Source organism: Achroia grisella, unplaced genomic scaffold, assembly GCF_030625045.1.
Source record: "Achroia grisella isolate CSIRO2021 unplaced genomic scaffold, CSIRO_AGI_Agris_v1 utg782, whole genome shotgun sequence".
Lineage (NCBI taxonomy): Eukaryota > Metazoa > Arthropoda > Insecta > Lepidoptera > Pyralidae > Achroia > Achroia grisella.
This window is the reverse complement of record NW_026713022.1, coordinates 3,815,178-3,833,952: the sequence shown is the minus strand read 5'-3', so window position 1 is coordinate 3,833,952 and position 18,775 is coordinate 3,815,178. Positions and strand designations below refer to the sequence as shown.

Here is an 18,775-nt window from a genome sequence, read left to right as displayed (position 1 = left end):
ATGCCTATTTATATTGTAATTATTCCAGTTTGTATAGGAAAATGAAATGGGTATTTTCACTACTTTCCATGCAATTACTTCATATTTTCTCACCACTTAAACCTTCTTTGCAGTTCAACGAACAAATATTTCAAAACCAAAATTAGCCAGTACGGTCCAGCCGTTCCCGAGTTTAAGCGAGTACAAACGTCATTTAATTTTCATATATAATATTTAATGATATAGTAAATATTAATAATACTTTATTTATACAATTGCATGTTTAATATTTCAGTATGAAATGTGCATAGGACGCGACATAGCTCAAATTGCATTAGTTCAACATATATATATATATATTTATTTGTTGATTAGGTAAGGCTTAGGCGTTGTACAAAATGTATAATAACTTGCTAAACGTCGAATATATAATACCGTCATTTAAATTGTATTATTATAACTATCTTTAGCTGATTAAATATGTGTTACATATGTATATATTACAAAGTGTGTTAAAGTTGGTATTGTAACGTATTTATAGTAATGTCATGATATTATGATTCCTATGAGGTTAGTCATAGAAATATACCGAAAAACAGTGATACAGTCGATATATTAATATATATACATTAGTGCTGGTAGTTTGTATTCACACGTTTCGACTTGTAAATGTGAACTTACAAGGATTATTTAAAATAGCAACACACAAGTTCCTTCCTCATTCTTCTTGTGATAAGACAGCTTTCTGAATGAGCGGTAGATAAAAAACAAATTGTTATAACTATTCAAAAGTGCTTAAATTCAGTTTATTTGAATAAATGATTTTCTATTCTATTCTATTATGGTACACGTGAAGGAGTGAGGGAGGGGAGGGAAAAATAACAGGGTAGGAGGGGGCAATAAAGTGTGACATTGTGTATTGGGGATGGAGTCTGAAAGTTGAAAGTTCATGATAAAGATGGAATCTAGAACACCTGTAATGTTCAACAGAGATACCTATATAAATACAATAAGTAATACTATGTCTTTCTTTAAAAAAAAACTTAATAAATTCAGTTGAGTTGCTTGCTATTTCTTCTCGATTGAATCTGTATACTGAACTGGAGGGTAGGGAAAATACAAAATTACAAAAAAATTTACGTTCATAAGCGGCTAAAATGTCCTACATGAATAAATGATATTTGATTTGATTGTATGTATAATAAAAATACATAATATCATTCCATTACTATGAATACATAATTCAACACACTTTACAAATCTTAACTCTTTGTAACCCCCGACGGAAAAAGCGGGGAGAGTTATAAGTCTAAACTGTATATAAATGAACAAGTTTTATTGTTAGAATTTTAACTTAAGTGACAAACGTGGATGAATAGTTGTTCATTCACAGGAATTTGATTAAATGTTATGGACACTTACATAAGTATCTAATGTAAATAAACTGGCTGTTAAAAAAATAAAATTCAATGGAGTTTATTGCCAGTTCTTCTCAATTGAATCTACACATATATACTGAACGGAAAAAATATTAATACAAAAACCATGACATACATAAGCGGCTAAAATGTTCTACTATTTAAATGATTTCTTAATTTTGATTTTTTTAAATTAAATTATATGTGATCGAGATGATTTACTGTAACTTAGATTTGTTCATACAGTTGATGACTTAACCGTTTTTTATTTATCGATTTGATTTCACTTACTTTTTACGTCGGGGGTTTTATTATAAACTTATAATTTAATTGTACTTATTATTGAACTTGTTTACTTGCTCTATTGAGATTGAAAGTATGTTTTGAAGCGATGATATAATTCTCGCAGCGGAATTGATAACAAAAAAAACTTATAATTGACAAAATTATACTAGATGTGAGGTAGAAAATGGACTTCGAATATAGAAATTTATAATTAGTGATAGGATAAATAATACAGTCTGAATGCATCGTCGCATTGTGGCGCCAGTGCTATGACTACATATTGACCTATAGTTTCAGTTTAACAACGAAACGCAAACCGAATTTCGTTTGGTTTTTATTATACAACTATCTAACCCGATCCACGTTATCCTATGTTAGTTAATACGCAAACTGTCAAACGCAAAGTCGAAATAGTTCTTAGTTTGTGATGTATTTTAATTGTTAGACAATTTCTAGAACCTTCTACAAAGTATTTGGGTCGTTAAATTTTCTAACATATTTTAAATGTCTGGACATATTTCGGTCTTTACGAACCTTCTAAGTATTTGAAAACTATAAAAGAGGTCGAAGGAAATGGCATCAGTCCTTCTCAAACATATTACTGACTTCGTGCTCCACAGGTAGCGTATACTGCCGACGGATGCATCATTCCATTATCAACCTTTAAACTTAAACGTATAAGGTACAGTTTTGAAGGTACGTTCGACATAGCACAGCAGTGGCACCCGTATGTGACAGTTTACCGGTAACACTAGGTACAAACAGTTGTTGCGTGGAGTGCGGCTCGCCGGCCCGACACTGAGGTCCCGGGCCAGGCGGGCCCCCGCGCCGGTTCTATGGGATGCGCACAGACTGTAGCACCTTGCTCGCCTGCAATAACACAACAACAATACGGTTAACACATAATGCTAAGCATCGTCCAAAAAGAGTTATTATTATTTTATAATATTTACCTCAAATTAGTATCTAATTATTATAATAAAGAAAAGTTAAAGAAATATTATTTTTATCGTTATTGGAAACAGTTTGAGTTAGTCTTTAAAAAGTCGTCTGCGTAAGTAAATCAGTTTCACATTTAGGCCACTAATAATGAAAAAATAATATACTACAAAGTATATAACGAACGTTGTTCGATTCCGGTGTACTGATTAGCGCATTTGACTTGCTACGCTTTGCCCTCATCTGATTTGCGTCATTTTATCCCAATGAAGCATCGAGTTCAGTTTTTGTCATTACAAAAAAATGAGTTAAAAACATAAATTGATATATAAAGACATTTCGGTGTTGGTGTGAGTTCGAGCTCACTCTGTCATGCTCCGCTGATGTTCTGTAGGCGTAGACATCTAACGTAAGCTTCTACACAATTCTAATATCTCCATTAACAGGTTTACGCCGGCGCGGGTCACCGGTAGCCCGCACTAAACTGTACGTACCACGCCACCCGCGGTACGCACCGCCGAATGAGACAGTCCAACTAGCGCATCGGATTGTTTAAAACGCATTAGATTGTGTTATTGTACAATTAATGAAAATTAAAATAATCAATAAGTCAAAAATCCCGTGGCGCCAAATGGAGCACGTCATCAATTTGAGCGCCACCTCATAGAAAAGTAATGGAATTGTGTCCCGGCGCGTTAGAGATCGTGACCTCGTAGTCGTGGTGGTGGGTGCAGACGCCGGTGACTGCCAGCAGCTGGTACTGTCGCGCGCGGAGCGCCGCCGCGCCGCGCCGCAGCAGCCGCAGGGCCCCGCCGCCCGCCGCCGCGCCGCCGCACACCGCCGCCCGCACCTGCCGGACACCACCACCACTGTGTACCAGCAGACATACGCCGCATGCGACACAACCACCCAACCCACGTTCCCATGTTCATGATCCCGACGATCTCATAACGGCAGTCGTTCTCCTTACGGGTCCACACAGGACACCGTCCTCGCCGGCGAAGACGGCGACCTCAACCACACAATACTGCGCAATCAACCGGGAACATGTGCGCGCCCGGCCGCTCGATATCCCGTTCAATTCAAGCGGGGATCGATATTAAAATGGCCTGAACCGGGGTTCTCTAGCGGTGCCCCCAGACGAAAGTCGTATCCGTTAGGCGGAAGTTGACCTTCAGTTGCTTCATAAGCCAGCTGCGGGCAACAGCATAAGAGTAGTCCGAAAAAAAAGTAATTGAATTAGGACAATGTTATTCTATATTTTAAATTATGTATATAAACTTAATATTTTCCTAGTCAAGGAGGTAATGTTTGGACTTTAAAAGAATTTTCGGGGCCGTAAAACTACTTTATAAAAAACCCATCCACAATACATTTTAAGATATACATATATATGTATAAGACATAACTTTATTGTCAATAATCTAAATAAATAAAGAATAAAATGGAATTAAAAGTAAAGATGTCACTATATAAATACAGGGGACGATACACTTACCTGCGCGGGAGAGTGCGAAGGATCTAACACCAGTAAAGTTGCTTTGCCATCTTTATGTTTTTCATACCCTATTATTGTTCGGGAATGACCTGCGAAATTACAATAATTCGTATATTAAAAAAGATTAAGGAAGAGCTTTGTAAGTAAAAAAAAATACAGTATACCTATTTAGTGGATTTTACTTGGCGTTATTTTTTTTAATCTAATATTTACTTAAGAGGAATAATGGACAAAATTGGAACAGCACTGAATAAATACTACATTAAGACTATGTTATCGGCCCTCAACAGTAATGATACATTTTCGTTCTCTAAAAGATAAGCTACCTTACGAAGCTCCAGGTGTCTATAAAATTTACTGCAGTTGTGGTAGCTATTATATTGGCCAAACAAAATTATCAATCGCAGCTGTTAAAAATCGTCAACCACTCTATATGTACATGTGTTTCATGTCTATTGAGGATTCTATATAGAAAGATATATTAAAGTTACTTTTTGCTTATTGCGTTGCAGAGGTGCGTACGACTCGTTGCAAACAAGAAGAGCCGCAATAGAAGTAGTACATGGAAAGTACGCAAGAGGCGCTGCAGTCGGGCTCGCTCGCACCGCCATTTGCCATAACGCGCGTTTATTTAAATTAAATACAGCAAGTACATCACATATAAAATTTTAAACATTTACGTGTCGTCTACAATATCATCTATTTTTTTTATAAATAGTTGTATGGTGGTGTACCTTGATGCTGCAGGTAGAGTGGAGCCTTAAACCCGTTGGGTTCGTTCTGGAAGTACCGCAGCACCCACTCGAACAGCGCGGGGTGGCTGCCGTCGGCGCCCGTCGGCTTGTGGAAGTCGATCAGTTGACATCTGTAGTAATAATGAATAAGCCAGGACAATTCATACAGCGCCATCTAGTCCCAAGGTAATATCCCATCTAGTACCAAAATGGTACGCGTTCAAGAGGAGAACTGAAAGAGTGTTGCTTGGCACCGAAGCTGTTCATGTTTTGTCCGATACCCCAGAAGGGGGTGAATGCGTACATACCCTCTGTACGTTTTCTCCCCTCTCTGGGGTAGGAAAACTAGGAGTACAAAATAATTTGTAGGGGTAAAGAATGCATGCTTTTCAGCGCGCAATCTTTGCAGATTCGGCTAGTATAACCGCGTGGTTGGTATGGCCAGGAGTTGGTACAGTTTTTTTTATTGACTGTTACCTCTTAGATAGACTTAGACTGATAACGTAGTAGGTACCTTATCCTAAGTGACGAGAGTACGGTGACCACTTCACAAGCTCCAATCCACTTTCTGGTGTTGTATAATTTAGACCCAAGTTGTTCCGAGCCCTGTAACAATAGGCATTGTAACAACCATAGAAGCTTTTTACCATACGTTCTTTAAATAAAAAAAAAATAAAATAAAGTGTAATGACATAAAAGAAATGTACTTATAATGAAATTACGTGATAACTGACGATAATGCACACGTTGAAAATGTCATCCATACATTTTTCGATATATTTTTTTATTCTACCACTCATTTGGAACGCAGATTGACAAGAAGAATGAGCAAGAAACTTGTGTATTGCTCTTTTGAATATATATTATTTAAAATAATTAATTACACAATAACAAGTGTTTGTATGAAGTACCTGCGTGTCGAAGCCCATCTTCCAGGCGCTCTCGACGAGAAGTTGAAGGCGGGGGATGGACGGTACACACTCGCATTCCACCACGCCTTCCAGCAGCGTCGCGTATTCAGGATTCTTCAGCAGTGATGACAACACCATCTGCATATTTCTGGCAACATTTTTTAAAATCAATGATAATGGAATGAAAGCTATAAAAAAAACTTGTATTCGCTAGTGGCATACGTGGGCGAAACAGAAACTTGCGCGTTGCTATTTTGAATAAATATTGTTCAGATTTACATTTTGAGTATCGAATTGTTATTGCTGGTTCAAAGTTTTTTTTGTATTTTTTATTAAGGTTGAATTTCGATTACTGGGCGACCATACTTGTAATTAAAAGGTAAAATTTCTTTCTTACCTGTATCCGCACCCCCATCCCCTGTCGCCGTATGTGCTTGCATAGTGGTCCACTCCGCTACATAAGTAAGTCTTCACTATACTTGGATTCTGAGCATTTAGATGAGCTATTCTTTCTAAAATTCCTGTAAAATAATAAATAACATATAAAATATTATATTATATTCTAGGATATTCTGTCATGTCATTTGTTAGATAGGTATTTATCACCATTAAAAGTAACGCAAGTTCTATTAGTCGAATTTTGTTTTTTGTTTCTGAGGATTGAGTGCACCCATTGCAAGGTCTATACCTAGTCTGGTTTTTCTACACACTGTTATTTATTTTTTTATATCCAGTAACAATTTACATTGTTTATGAAATTCTACCTTTTTATGTTATATCTATTCTATATTTTAAAAACACTGATGCAATAGAAAAGAACGCAACTTGCCCTTAAAAAGTTTCCAATTGTGTATTATTGTATTGAAACTGTTGGTCAAAGATCTAAAAAGCCTTTCTATCACGGAGGCCTTCATTAACCATCATCGTTGGCGATGGAATGGAACCGACTTCACTTTATTATACATTTTTTTAATAAGAATAGTAATAAGATGTGAAGCATAATAAGACAGGTATGAAGTCTATATATATCTATCCGTTCCCGAGTGTGAGGGGTGTCGTGGGCGCGTTACCGTCGGTGCGGGAGGCGCCGGCGTCGCGTCCGGCGGCGGCGGCGCGGCGCAGGCCGAGGCTGCGCTCGTAGTAGCCGGCCACCGACAGCGCGCCGCTGTACACCGCGCGCTTCAGGCTGTTGCTCGCGCGGCTCGTGTACCCCTCTTCATCCTCTTCCTCCATGCCGTACTGCGCCTGCATGGTGTTATTTATTTCTCATTCAAATGCCAAACTAAAATAGTTTGTCATTTGAGTTACTACAGTCACTAGACAATAGATATATTTAAATACATTTTTGTCTATAGATACATAGAAAACAGTCCTTCTAAAAGGAACAGATATACTGATGAATAAAGGAAATTTAAGACCCAGTATAAATAAATAATAATAACTATTAAATATAATGACTTGTACAACACAAAAGTTTAAAAACATCAAATTTGGTCGAATTAAATGTAGTATCTGTATGATAATACCAGTGGGGAACAATGGCATAGTAGCCATTTTTAGTTCGAAAAACGGATTTAGATGGCGTCATTGGTATCGAATGGAATTCAACATTGTTTTGTAATCGTTTAAAACCCAAAACTATGTTTTTAAAAAGGTTTAATCTATTTTTAAAAAGTCATATACAGATGTTAAAATGAAATAATGCGTTTTGAAAAGTAATTTTCATATATTTACTCATTTTGTTGTTGCCCTGTATTTGTTTACAATTTAATCATTGCTAATTGGGGCTTATTGTTTCCAAAAGACTTTCATAGATGGCGCTGTTTTCATTTGTATCACCGTATTTTAAATGTTTATTTTATATTTTCAAATAATAAGTACTTACTATATTATTATGATAAATTAAACATAAAAAAAGTTTAAGTAAATATAAAACAGCTAAACAAGAAAACCATATTATGCCAGTAATACTTATTTAGAAAGCGTTGCCATATCAAAAATAAATGCATAGATTACCGATTTTTTCGAATAATCGATAACAGGATATTACAACGCATTATTCGATGGTGCTTTTAATTAGTCTTTGCAAACAGTAAAATTTCATCATTTTGTATTATACTCTTATTTGGAACGAATTGCAATGCATAATTTTTACTCGACGACGGCAAAATAGAGAGATTTTGACAGGTATGCAAGTACTATATATTTATCTGTTCGCTCATAACTTCAAAACTTGAAGAGGGAAATATTAATTAGATTGATCTGATACAAGTGTACTCTATTATATCAACCTCCACGCGGTCACCCTGGTAATTATAGCAATTAATGACATTAGTGACATTGTTTTTCTATTAAAAAAATAAATACCTACTTATTGTAATTTAATGAATGAGAATTGAATGTGGTATAGAGTATATAAGGTCAGCTATACCTTTATGAAACCTCAATAAACAAGTGTTATATGGTATCTAAATTACTGACATTGATAGCTAAATATGAGGATCCTCGAATTTTTACAAATACTCTTAAGAAACTTTACAAATACTCGAATTTTGCTTTTGTAGAAGGATATTTTCAACCTTACTAAATTGTACAAGGTTTTGAAACGATAATCATTCATAATACTATGATATATTACTTATCCTAATACCTACTATTCATGATAATTAGTTTTTTAATATCTCCATTCGAGGGTAGGTTATTCATAATTTATATTATTAGATTTCATCACAAATAAAAATATCGATTTAAAATCGTAGGTTGGTCCATATTTTTTTATTATATCGAAATGACAACAAGTACTGGCAACATAAATGAAAGGTTAAAAATTTAAAATAGGAATAAAAGAATAGGATAAACGACTTTAAGTCAAATGCTTAAAACATATTTTCACTAGCATTGGATTTTTTCTCTTTTTTCATCATTTAAGTTAAGTAGGTACTGAACAATTCAACTTTTGAATTGTTCCTGTTCAGAGTTCATTGAACTTCTTATTTTTTTGTCAAACTCAATAATTTAAATGTGTCTAAGAAATACTACAAATATTTAGTAAACTATCGTGTCTTTGAGGATTATCTTATACCAGGTATAACTATAAGTTGTTAAAAACTTGCATATGTAGCGTGTGTATCTTTCATATTAAAATATAATAAACATATGTACTTGGTGACCGCTTTAATGTGGTATTATTATGTTTTTATTATTGTTATGAATGTAACTTCAAAAAACTAACACTGATTTTATAATTTTTGATTGATTGAGAAAATACTGAAAATTATTAATCAAAATAAAGTACTAAACAGTAGTATTATTTTTATATTTTATTAGAACTGAATGAATATGATGTATGAATAATATGTTTATTGTGCTAATAAGGTTACAGTTTAGTTACTTTCATGTAAATTCATTCATGTAAGTTCATGAAAATGTAACATAGGTATATGATATTGTTTTCAGATTTTCCTGACATCAACAACTTAATACTGAACAAAGTTTAAACAAATAAGAGATGATATTCTAAATCTCCTAGTCATTCAGATGAAGATAAATAACATTTTTACTGTGAAGAACAGGAGTTCAAAAGAATAAGAAATGATATATGTATATACATATGAACATTTTACTGTATAAAATAATAATGCAAGTAAAAATAAGAGAAAAAATCAGAAGAAAAATCTGTAAATTATTAATCACAATGCAATTAATAATATAATTAAATAAGTAAGAAAGCAATGCACTAGTGATGAGAAGAAATTCCAAGTAATTATATTATGTGTAACCGACTGCAAATAAGTTTATGATTTAAACACATGATTATTATTATATTGCTTCATCAACAAATCCAGGAATATTTTGTGTACCAGGAATTAATTATGAAATGATTGGAATATAATATAAAAATAACAGAAGTGTTTGAAGTTTTAGTGGTATAACAGACAAGCAGTGAAAGAAATATTATTGTAAATTATTAACAATTGTTTATTCTGTGATTAATAAATTATTTAAAAGTGTTTTGTTACCTGAAATAAAAATTTTATGATCTTCAAGTGTTGTGTTCATGCTATGTTAGTTTCACCTCATTCGATTTAAAATGTCAGGAATTATTTACTACATAATGATTTTGTATTAGATGGTAATCATATATATTTTTTAATGCAATGTGTATAATAATTCCCATTTACATCAAAAAACTTTGTGTAAATCTATATTTCTCTGTCTATAGACTTTGGTCGTGGAATACTAATAAGAAACTAAATCTAGAGACTGTAGTATATCACAGCATCCCAGAACCTTGTATTTAAGTCATATAAGGACTTAGTACCTACCTAATACTTGCTACTTTTTTAATCAATTAATTAATTTGATCTCAATCATCATGATGAACAATGATGATAATGTTGAGAATACTGCCAATGATGAATTTTATGGTGGTCATAAATAAATACCATCGTCACTATCGTCAACAGTCATTATTGATCTCATCATCATCACCGTTACCCTCCCTCATCCATATTGTCAAAAGTTACTACCTACTATTATTAACTGAAATGGTAAATAAGCTGACGATCCATCCAACCACGACGCTATCCGACGTACATACATACACATATATTATTAAACAGCATTACGTCATCATGTCGTGCCCGCTATATCCCGCATACGTTATCATTCCGGAGAACATAGATGTTATGTCCAAATATCCTGTAATTTCGCAGCTTAATTTCAACTGAATAACAACTTACATAAATACAAAAAAACTAGCAGTAAAGGCGTAGTTTGTAGATATCGAAGGTTCTACAAATAGGTATAACATCAAAATAAGTACCTACATGTCATTAGCACCGATGTAGTATCCTTGAAAGAACCTATACATATAACAGATTGATGGTTTGCAGATATTATTTTCAGTTTTACAAATTGCCAGTTTACCATAATTAACTATATATTGAGAAATAATTATACACTGAAAATTATATGAGGTACCCATATGCACATCAATTGATTATAGCTAAAATCTATCACTATCACATAACAATTTAAATAAAAAAAACCGTATTAAAATCGGGCTATTCGTTAAGGAGCTATTGCTCCTTAACCGATAGCCCGATTTTAGTGCAGACGCGTTACGACATATCTTCGTCGGGAGAAAAAAAGTAGGCATGTAAAAAAGTAACTGTAACATAGTACATAGATACATAGGTACATTAGCCGTGTCTGGAGACTGTCAGCGAACAATATTATACCTACATTGAATTTTCGATTGTACCCAATCAGGAGTTCGATACAGTTATATATCTATTATGTACGTATCTTTGCAAAACAGATGTCATGTAGACCGAATTCTCTGCCATCTATTTTCATGCTTTATTACTAATCACCCACTAGTAATCCGAACTGCTTCAGATATAGCGACATCTAGCGCCTACGGCGGCGAAATAAAATAGCCCGAAGAATAGCCCGAGTTAGGAAGGAACCATTTTCTTGTATGGGATGGGGTATCTGTATGTAATATTATATTATCTGTGATAATACAAAGGTATGGTGTAGTCACTCAGTCAGTAGTAGAACATCAGTATATTGTTTTGTTAGTAGACTATTTAAAGAACACAAATATATTTCTTACTCTCAAAAGTTGGAATTCATGTTCTTCTCTATTTCTCTGTGCTTCTCTTTCAGCCGCGGTGAGTGATGCTGCACCCTCTTCACCTCTCTCAAAATGTTCCTCTATGTGTTGAATCTAAAATAATATTGGATTAAATAGTACAGGTCAAAAATCTTAAAACTCACCTTATTTTATCATAATTTATTAAGAATGAAACTACCAATGTTTTGAAAAATAGATTATTTTTAATTCTGAGAAAGGTAGTCTTAAGAATTTTTTTATTATATTCAGTATTAAGTAAATCTGTTAAATAAATCTACATTTCCCTCTGGAAGTCACTGTGGCCAGTTCTTGGTGATGTCTTAACTCTTGACAATGAATGGGTTAAGTGACCTATTTCCACATCAACTTTTCATCCTTCAGTAATATACCATTAAAGAGGGGAAAGAGGATATTAGTACTGACTACTAGTGAATCCATTGTTAACTATACACCATGTTAGTTTGACTTCCACACAGCCCTCCTTGGAAACCATAATGTTTAGTTCTGGTGCATTTACCACAATGGGCTAACGGACCTGACCTCATACTCATCCTATCATCCTCCACTGGTATTCCACCAGCATATACCATCAGCTCAGGATGGTGAATCATTATTCCATTATCATCAATAAAGAAATAGATAATTAAAGCATGTGGGATTACCATCTCCCTATCATTCTTTTTAAAAACTTTGTATTTTTAATATCTGTTTTTTATACGTCAATTTATTAAAGATTTTTTTAAGTCATTGTGTTCCCGCTCCAGTCACAATTTTGGTATATAAGTATAACATACCAACTCATGTTGTGACAATGGCAGTGGTTGACAGCAAACCGGACAGTTGCTAACCGGACTTTCTTCCATCATAACCACATCCTCACAGGAGGCGTTGTCCACTTGATCCTTAAAACATATTCTTTTTTAATTTCTCAGAATTATTTACAAAGATACATAGAAATTTTAGTGTTTATGATAATACTGAATTGAGTGAATGATAATACTGAATTGACTCACAATAGATAAATTTAGATATATATATATATATATATTCAATGGGTGGTTTAGCAAATGAATTGTCTTGAGATATTATTATTATTATTAAATAGTGATAAAACAAATTCTATAATAAATAAAATATTTAGACCATGCATGTAACACTTTTACTATTTAGTACAGTTGCATTTATGAATACAGTGGTCAATCAGTGGGTTTATACTCAGAGGTTACTAAAATTTTAAATCAGGCTAGCAATATCATGTAAGAAATTATAGTTCAAAACCAAACTACTACTTTGTACTTCCTCAAAAGATTATCTATTTACATAACAATTTATATTGAAATCTGTTTAGCTGTTTAGTTGCTAAAAAGGTAACACAAACACATAGATACACTATCATATTTACAATAATTGTATGGATACAGTTCAATTCAGAATCTTATGATTTTAATAGTATGGCAGAAAATGAATGTATTGAATTTTAGTGATTTTAATACTCACGGATTTCTGTGGACTTAGAATATCGCGATGTTCAACATTAACATGAACTTCCACATCAGAACAGTTGGTAAAATCTCTTTCACATATAGGGCATTGATAAGACGAGCTATGAGGCCCTGGAGACAAAGCCATTGCGCTCAATCCCAACGTTGGATTCTCCAGGGTCAAAGTGGGATTAGTAACCCCAATAGTAGGGTTATCCGGGTTAGCATTCGCATTCCCCATCACGGACGGCGATGTGAGATCGAAATGCGCACGATTTATGTGCTCTTCTAATTTCTTTGGACATGTTGATGTGAAATCACATAAAAGACACTGAAATTTAATAGGTAATATTTTAATTTTTGTTTGTAAAATAACATACACTACACGTAAGCTCGAAAATAGTATTATATTAAAAATCGAAAAATAAGAAAATAAATTGTAGTTTGAATAAATTTTAACCCGCGCTGGTCACGAACGTTAGATGACACTTTTGACTTTGACAATTGTTGTCAAATAACCAATTTATTTTTTCGATCATACAAAGCAACGGAAATGTATGATGGCAGTTATATCAGGCTTAAAAATATTATTACTTCCACTTGAAATCACACCCACCTAGCACAGTTCTATTATAATTATTAAAATAAAATATATACAATACAAAAAATAAAAATAAAATACATACAAGTTATTTTCATGTACCTGTACAGTCGGGCTTGGTGTAGGTGCTGCTTTTTTAGGTGTATTAGGTTTTAGTTTTAAAGCTAATTGCGATCTTAATGGAGATCCTTGGCCTGCACTCGCCATTAACAACTGAAAAAATATTTACAGTTTTTTCATAAGTTAGACCTATAGATGTAATCACAATGAGGAAGCTGTTGTACAAAGTCGTCTGCATAGACATCCTTATCTTGCAGCCAAGTAGCTTCTTTCGTAAATTGTGTTTCAGATTTAGCATAGGTATCTTAGTCTCACCTATTTCTTACTGTTAAGTAATTTTCTTCAAGCTATGTTTCGGATTGAATCTTACATGTTTAAGTACAAAACAACATCATTAAGATAGTCTGAAACTGAGGTAACTTAGTTCATAGGAATGGCAATACATGATACTACTAAGAATTTCATGGTGGTCATTATTTTCTATTTTGTTACCTATGTCATGAATTGGTTATATAAGTAACAATTACATCTACCCATTTTAGACTCTTAGGCTGGATTTCAGCAATCGCAGTATAAACTAGTTCAAGGAAACTGAGATCAGCGTAAAATAGTTTTAGTTTCCTGCAATCGCCTAAAGCTATATCATTATCATCATCATCTGCTTCTTCCACATCCCCTTTATTTAAGGTCGGCGTAATATGTTTTATGTCGCCTAAAGCTATGTAAGTTATAGTTATATATACGAAATTCAAGTAGGTGTTTACCTTATTTTTATTAGGTGAGCCTTCATAACTACCGCTATTGTGGTGGCTCGGACTCGAATGTGCTCCTGCAAACACATATTTTAATATTATTGTTTCTTTAATCATGTCTAAGGAATATTTGTTTTTTTCTTTTAAAATTAAGGGACTTTTGTAGAAACTAAAAGTACATGCCAGTCCTATTGTACCCTAAAACTAATTACTCCATTTGACAATTTTACGATGTATGTATTCTTCATTTGGATTCGTCGTTCTATCTTTATTCAGAGATTTTTCATCTCTCCTAACTTAAGCGTGATAGCGACACTTTCAATTGAAATTTTGCCGTAAATACTTACGTTATGCTAAACTCGCCTTACTCTATTATTACTTATTACAGTAAATATACTCAAAATATTTTTTTCTTTATTCTAAAATTTTAATATAATACCAATGATTTGCACATTTATTAAATTTTTATACTGTTATTGATTGTTCATATGAATTAGTTAATAGGTCTTTTTTTGGTGAATATCAAAATTTGCAGTTACGTTTAATTCTAAAACAAACTTCTTTAAAGAAATTCTGACTAGTATGAAGCGTTGATATGCAGTTAGCATTATCTTATAGATCAAATGTCATCGAGTTTAGTTACTTATTGTATGACATTTTCACAATGCAGCCTTAAGTAGGTAAATAACAGAAAAAATTAAAATTAAAAATACTGTCTTACCTCTTTTCTCATGTCCATTGACTACATCCCCTTCATGGGAACCCTGTCGACTTTGAATCTTTTTAGGAACAACCCCATTACTAATATTTATATTCTTCAAACCGTTAGCAAGATTAATATTTTTCGGCGACCTCGTGCATCTATCGTCGTCTTTGTCATTTCTATAGCCATCCTTGTCTTGGTATCCATTATGGTATGAGTTTTTGGAAATGGCTCCATTATGGAAAGATGATGAGGTGTCGGGGCTGTGCCATCCGTTGATGGAACCTGGGGTATTATAACTACAGCTGTCTGTTGTCGTCATTTTTGAGTCATCATCGAAGCTGGAAAATAATAATAATAATGATAATTTCAAGACAATTCACACAGCGCCGTCTAGTCCCAAGTTAAGCTAGCTAAAGCTTGTTTTATGGGTACTAGATAACTGATACAAGTACATAGAATTTCTTTTTCGTAAATATATACATATTATATATAGAAAACACACAGACCGACACAAATAATCGTACTCATGAATACTAACCCTTGTGCCGTGGGAGGAATCGAACCCGCGACTATCGGAAGTAAAGAGGTGTGCTAAACCGCTAGACCACCGAGGTTGTCTATTAATAATATAGGTACCCACAAGATGGTTATAGAATTACATGTGAGTAGTTAAATTGTTGACATGAAATATTCAATCATAGATATAGGTTCCATGCTGAATAACAAAATGAATGGCAGAGGAAGCGGAACTGTTAATAAAGAGGAGTAAAAACTCACTGTAACCTCGTTCTCTCGTATGAAGTGAGACCTATACCCTACACTGTAGTACTGTGTTTTTTAATACATTATTTAATGTAATTGGAATAAACAATAGAAATAATCCTAGACAATTCTAACAGCACCGACTAATTGAAGGTTTAGCAGAGCTTATGTTATGGGTACTACTATAGTCAACTGATATTTTAAAATAAATACATATCTAGTATATTTACATTCATTCACATAGAAAACTACCAGACTGATATAAACAATAATATTCGTGAAAACGAATGTTTGCGCTAATAGATATATGTGAAGCAGGGTATTAATTATTTTAACCAAGTATTAAAAAATGCATTTTCGTTATTAACGGTTAATTAACCACATTTTATATTCGATACTTAAGTAGTTAGAGCCCAAAAATAGTTGACCACAAACAAAAGACAAATTAACTTTATAAAAGAAGTGTCAACTGAAAACTTTAAAACAAGACTTTCTCAATTCTAGAAACTACAAATGACTGGGCTATTTTAATTGAGACATATGAAAAGTATTATAAAATTCCAGAGCATGTAAGTGTTTCATCATCCGGGCCAAATATATTCCTATATTAAAAAAAACTACACGTTAAAAAGACAGATTCTTACCCTTTTTCTATGTCGCAATCGAATAACTAACCGTTAATAACCGCATTTTATCGGTAGCTAACCATAAATTTGGTTCAATAACTAACGGGGTTTTACAACTATATTCTGGGAACGATTTCGCATTCGCGGAAGACACTACAAAGTATACCTAAGTTAGAAGTCTGTTGCTATATTTTAGTTACCTGGGACTTTGATCGTCAATAAACGCCATCAGTTCTCTCTCCGGTGTCAAATAATGGAGGTGGGCTCTTTGGACGTGCCCTACCAGCTGTGGTTGGGGGACTGCACAGTCGCAGAACGGACATTCTGGTCTTCCAGCGACGTGTGCCTCTAGGGTATGTGAGCGCATGCCTTCGTCTGTTAAACCTTCTACGCCACATAACTCACAAGTATACGGAAATGGACTACTTGACATGTTTATTGCTGGAACAAGTTGTAATTATTTAACTACCTAACTCGGGTAACGTCGTTTGCATCACACTTACAATTAGATACATTATAAATTTCGATAAATTAACATAATCTATTTTTAAATTATAGCCTATGTGTTATTCTGATGTATAAGTTTCATCCAAAAGTCGTTCAGTAGTTTTAGGCGGCCGTGTTTGACATTTCAATAAGGAGAAATATTAAAAAATTCCTGCAATTCTTCGTTGAAAGCTAAGAAGCTCCGCTCCGCTCATCATCTCACACTTCAAACCAAAATACAGCATACAAAGCAAGTTGCTATTGTTACCAATAAGAGAGACAGAGAATAAGCACGCAGACGAATAAATACGAAAGTCTACGCATACCTAAAGTCTACCTATACGGCTCACCTGATGGTAAACGGTTACCGGAGCCTAAGAATGCATACTACACCAGTAATGTCACGTGCGCGTTGCTGACCCATTAATTTTTGTCTCTGGTAATATCATAGATATGATTTTTTCCAAGTATATATTTTCTTATATTTTTCGTATTGCAATTCTATCGAGGAGGGAAGGCGATTGTGAGTATTGTGGACTGTTAACCCCATTGATAGCAAAGTGCCATTGAAAATATGTACCTACCTAATGATTACATGTACACCGTGACGAAAAAAATAAGCTGCTTATTTTTTTTTAGTTTAATCGTCTTTATACTCGTTGTTGAGTTTCTGTATTTTTTGTTATAAAACTTATTAAATACCTTAACTATTAATAAGTTTTATAAAAAAAAATACAGAAAATCAACAACGAGTATATTCTTCTTTCAATATTTTTATGTTAAATAAGACAATTATATTGTAAACTTTGCGAATATATTTTTGGAAAGTCTAAAATCTTGCTTAGTTCACAATACCTATTAGTTTAGGTAACTATTAACTTATTTTTAAACGTATCGTATTTTTATTATTAATTCCAGATATTATTTCAGATATATAGAAGCATAAAACTAAAAAATATTTCTCTGATATTTAATTTACAGATAAATAATTAATAAAAAATAAAAATCTTACCCTTATTGAGACAAATTCCATTTACTATTACATTTAAATTAATGTAGAACAGTTTGATATAAACTATAAAATGTATTACCTATACCTACATATATAATATAGTGACAAAATGACAAACAGCTGATAAATAATGCAAGTATAAAAGTTTTAACAAATATAATTCTATTCGTATATCCTTACATCGATCCATCAGAAGCTATCCTTGACCTTAATGACAATGTCGACAAATCACAGCTCGAACCACAAAAATTGGTTTACTTCATAATGATGTTCGCATGGAAACCATTCATAATGTGCTATACATACTTAGGTACTGAAGTGAAGGAGTCAAATCGATAAAATTACCGCAGTTTTGTTTTCAAGGAAATTAGACACTGTCTGAGATTATCCGGGATTCGATTGCAATAATTAGAATATTTTAAATATTTATCCGAGTAATTAACTGTATAGAAAATGTATCTTGTACGTTAAAATACTGTGTTCTTAAAAAAAACATTGTAATACTTACGTTTTATTTTTTATTGTCAAATTTTAGCGGGAAATTCGCCGCTAGTATATCACAACACTACCTAATTGGTTCGTCACTATTATTATAAGGGATTTTAACTAACATTTTCTAACATTAATATAAGAATTTATTTATTACTACAGACGATCAGTTGTGAACGAACGCCATTCATGAATTTCGTGAGCATTGAAGGCTAAGGAAGTTTTATACGCATGCGGAAGCTAGCGGCGATTGTGGCGCACCTAGCGGGTAAAGTATGAAATTATTTAGTACAATTATTTTCTCCACCGAATTTATAGTTTATTTCATTTTAGTACATAAGAAAATAATGAATATTGAAATGTATTTAATTATTGTTGTTATATAGAATTAC

The 18,775-nt window shown here is 33.3% G+C and overlaps 1 protein-coding gene across 1 annotated transcript; it reads right to left on the bottom strand.

Moving 5' to 3' along the window:
- Positions 1-2,516: 2,516 nt before the first annotated feature.
- LOC131851407 (zinc finger-containing ubiquitin peptidase 1-like) lies at positions 2,517-16,829 on the bottom strand. The gene is made up of 15 exons (XM_059201910.1): positions 16,597-16,829; positions 15,024-15,346; positions 14,315-14,379; positions 13,593-13,703; positions 12,906-13,220; positions 12,203-12,310; positions 11,388-11,501; positions 6,835-7,009; positions 6,162-6,285; positions 5,765-5,912; positions 5,368-5,459; positions 4,854-4,984; positions 4,120-4,208; positions 3,331-3,471; positions 2,517-2,552 (listed from the first exon to the last, which is right to left on the bottom strand). The coding sequence occupies exons 1-15, from the start codon at positions 16,827-16,829 to the stop codon at positions 2,517-2,519; spliced, it is 2,205 nt and encodes a 734-aa protein (XP_059057893.1).
- Between the last annotated feature and the right edge of the window lie 1,946 nt (positions 16,830-18,775).

Coding starts and splice junctions, on each gene's coding strand:
- LOC131851407 (XM_059201910.1), bottom strand. CDS start 16,829: ATGTCAAGTAGTCCATTTCCGTATACTTGTGAGTTATGTGGCGTAGAA. Junction 15,347..16,596: donor ATTGACGATCAAAGTCCCAG/GTAACTAAAATA, acceptor ATTATTTTCCAG/CTTCGATGATGACTCAAAAA. Junction 7,010..11,387: donor ATGAATTCCAACTTTTGAGA/GTAAGAAATATA, acceptor AACACCATGCAG/GCGCAGTACGGCATGGAGGA.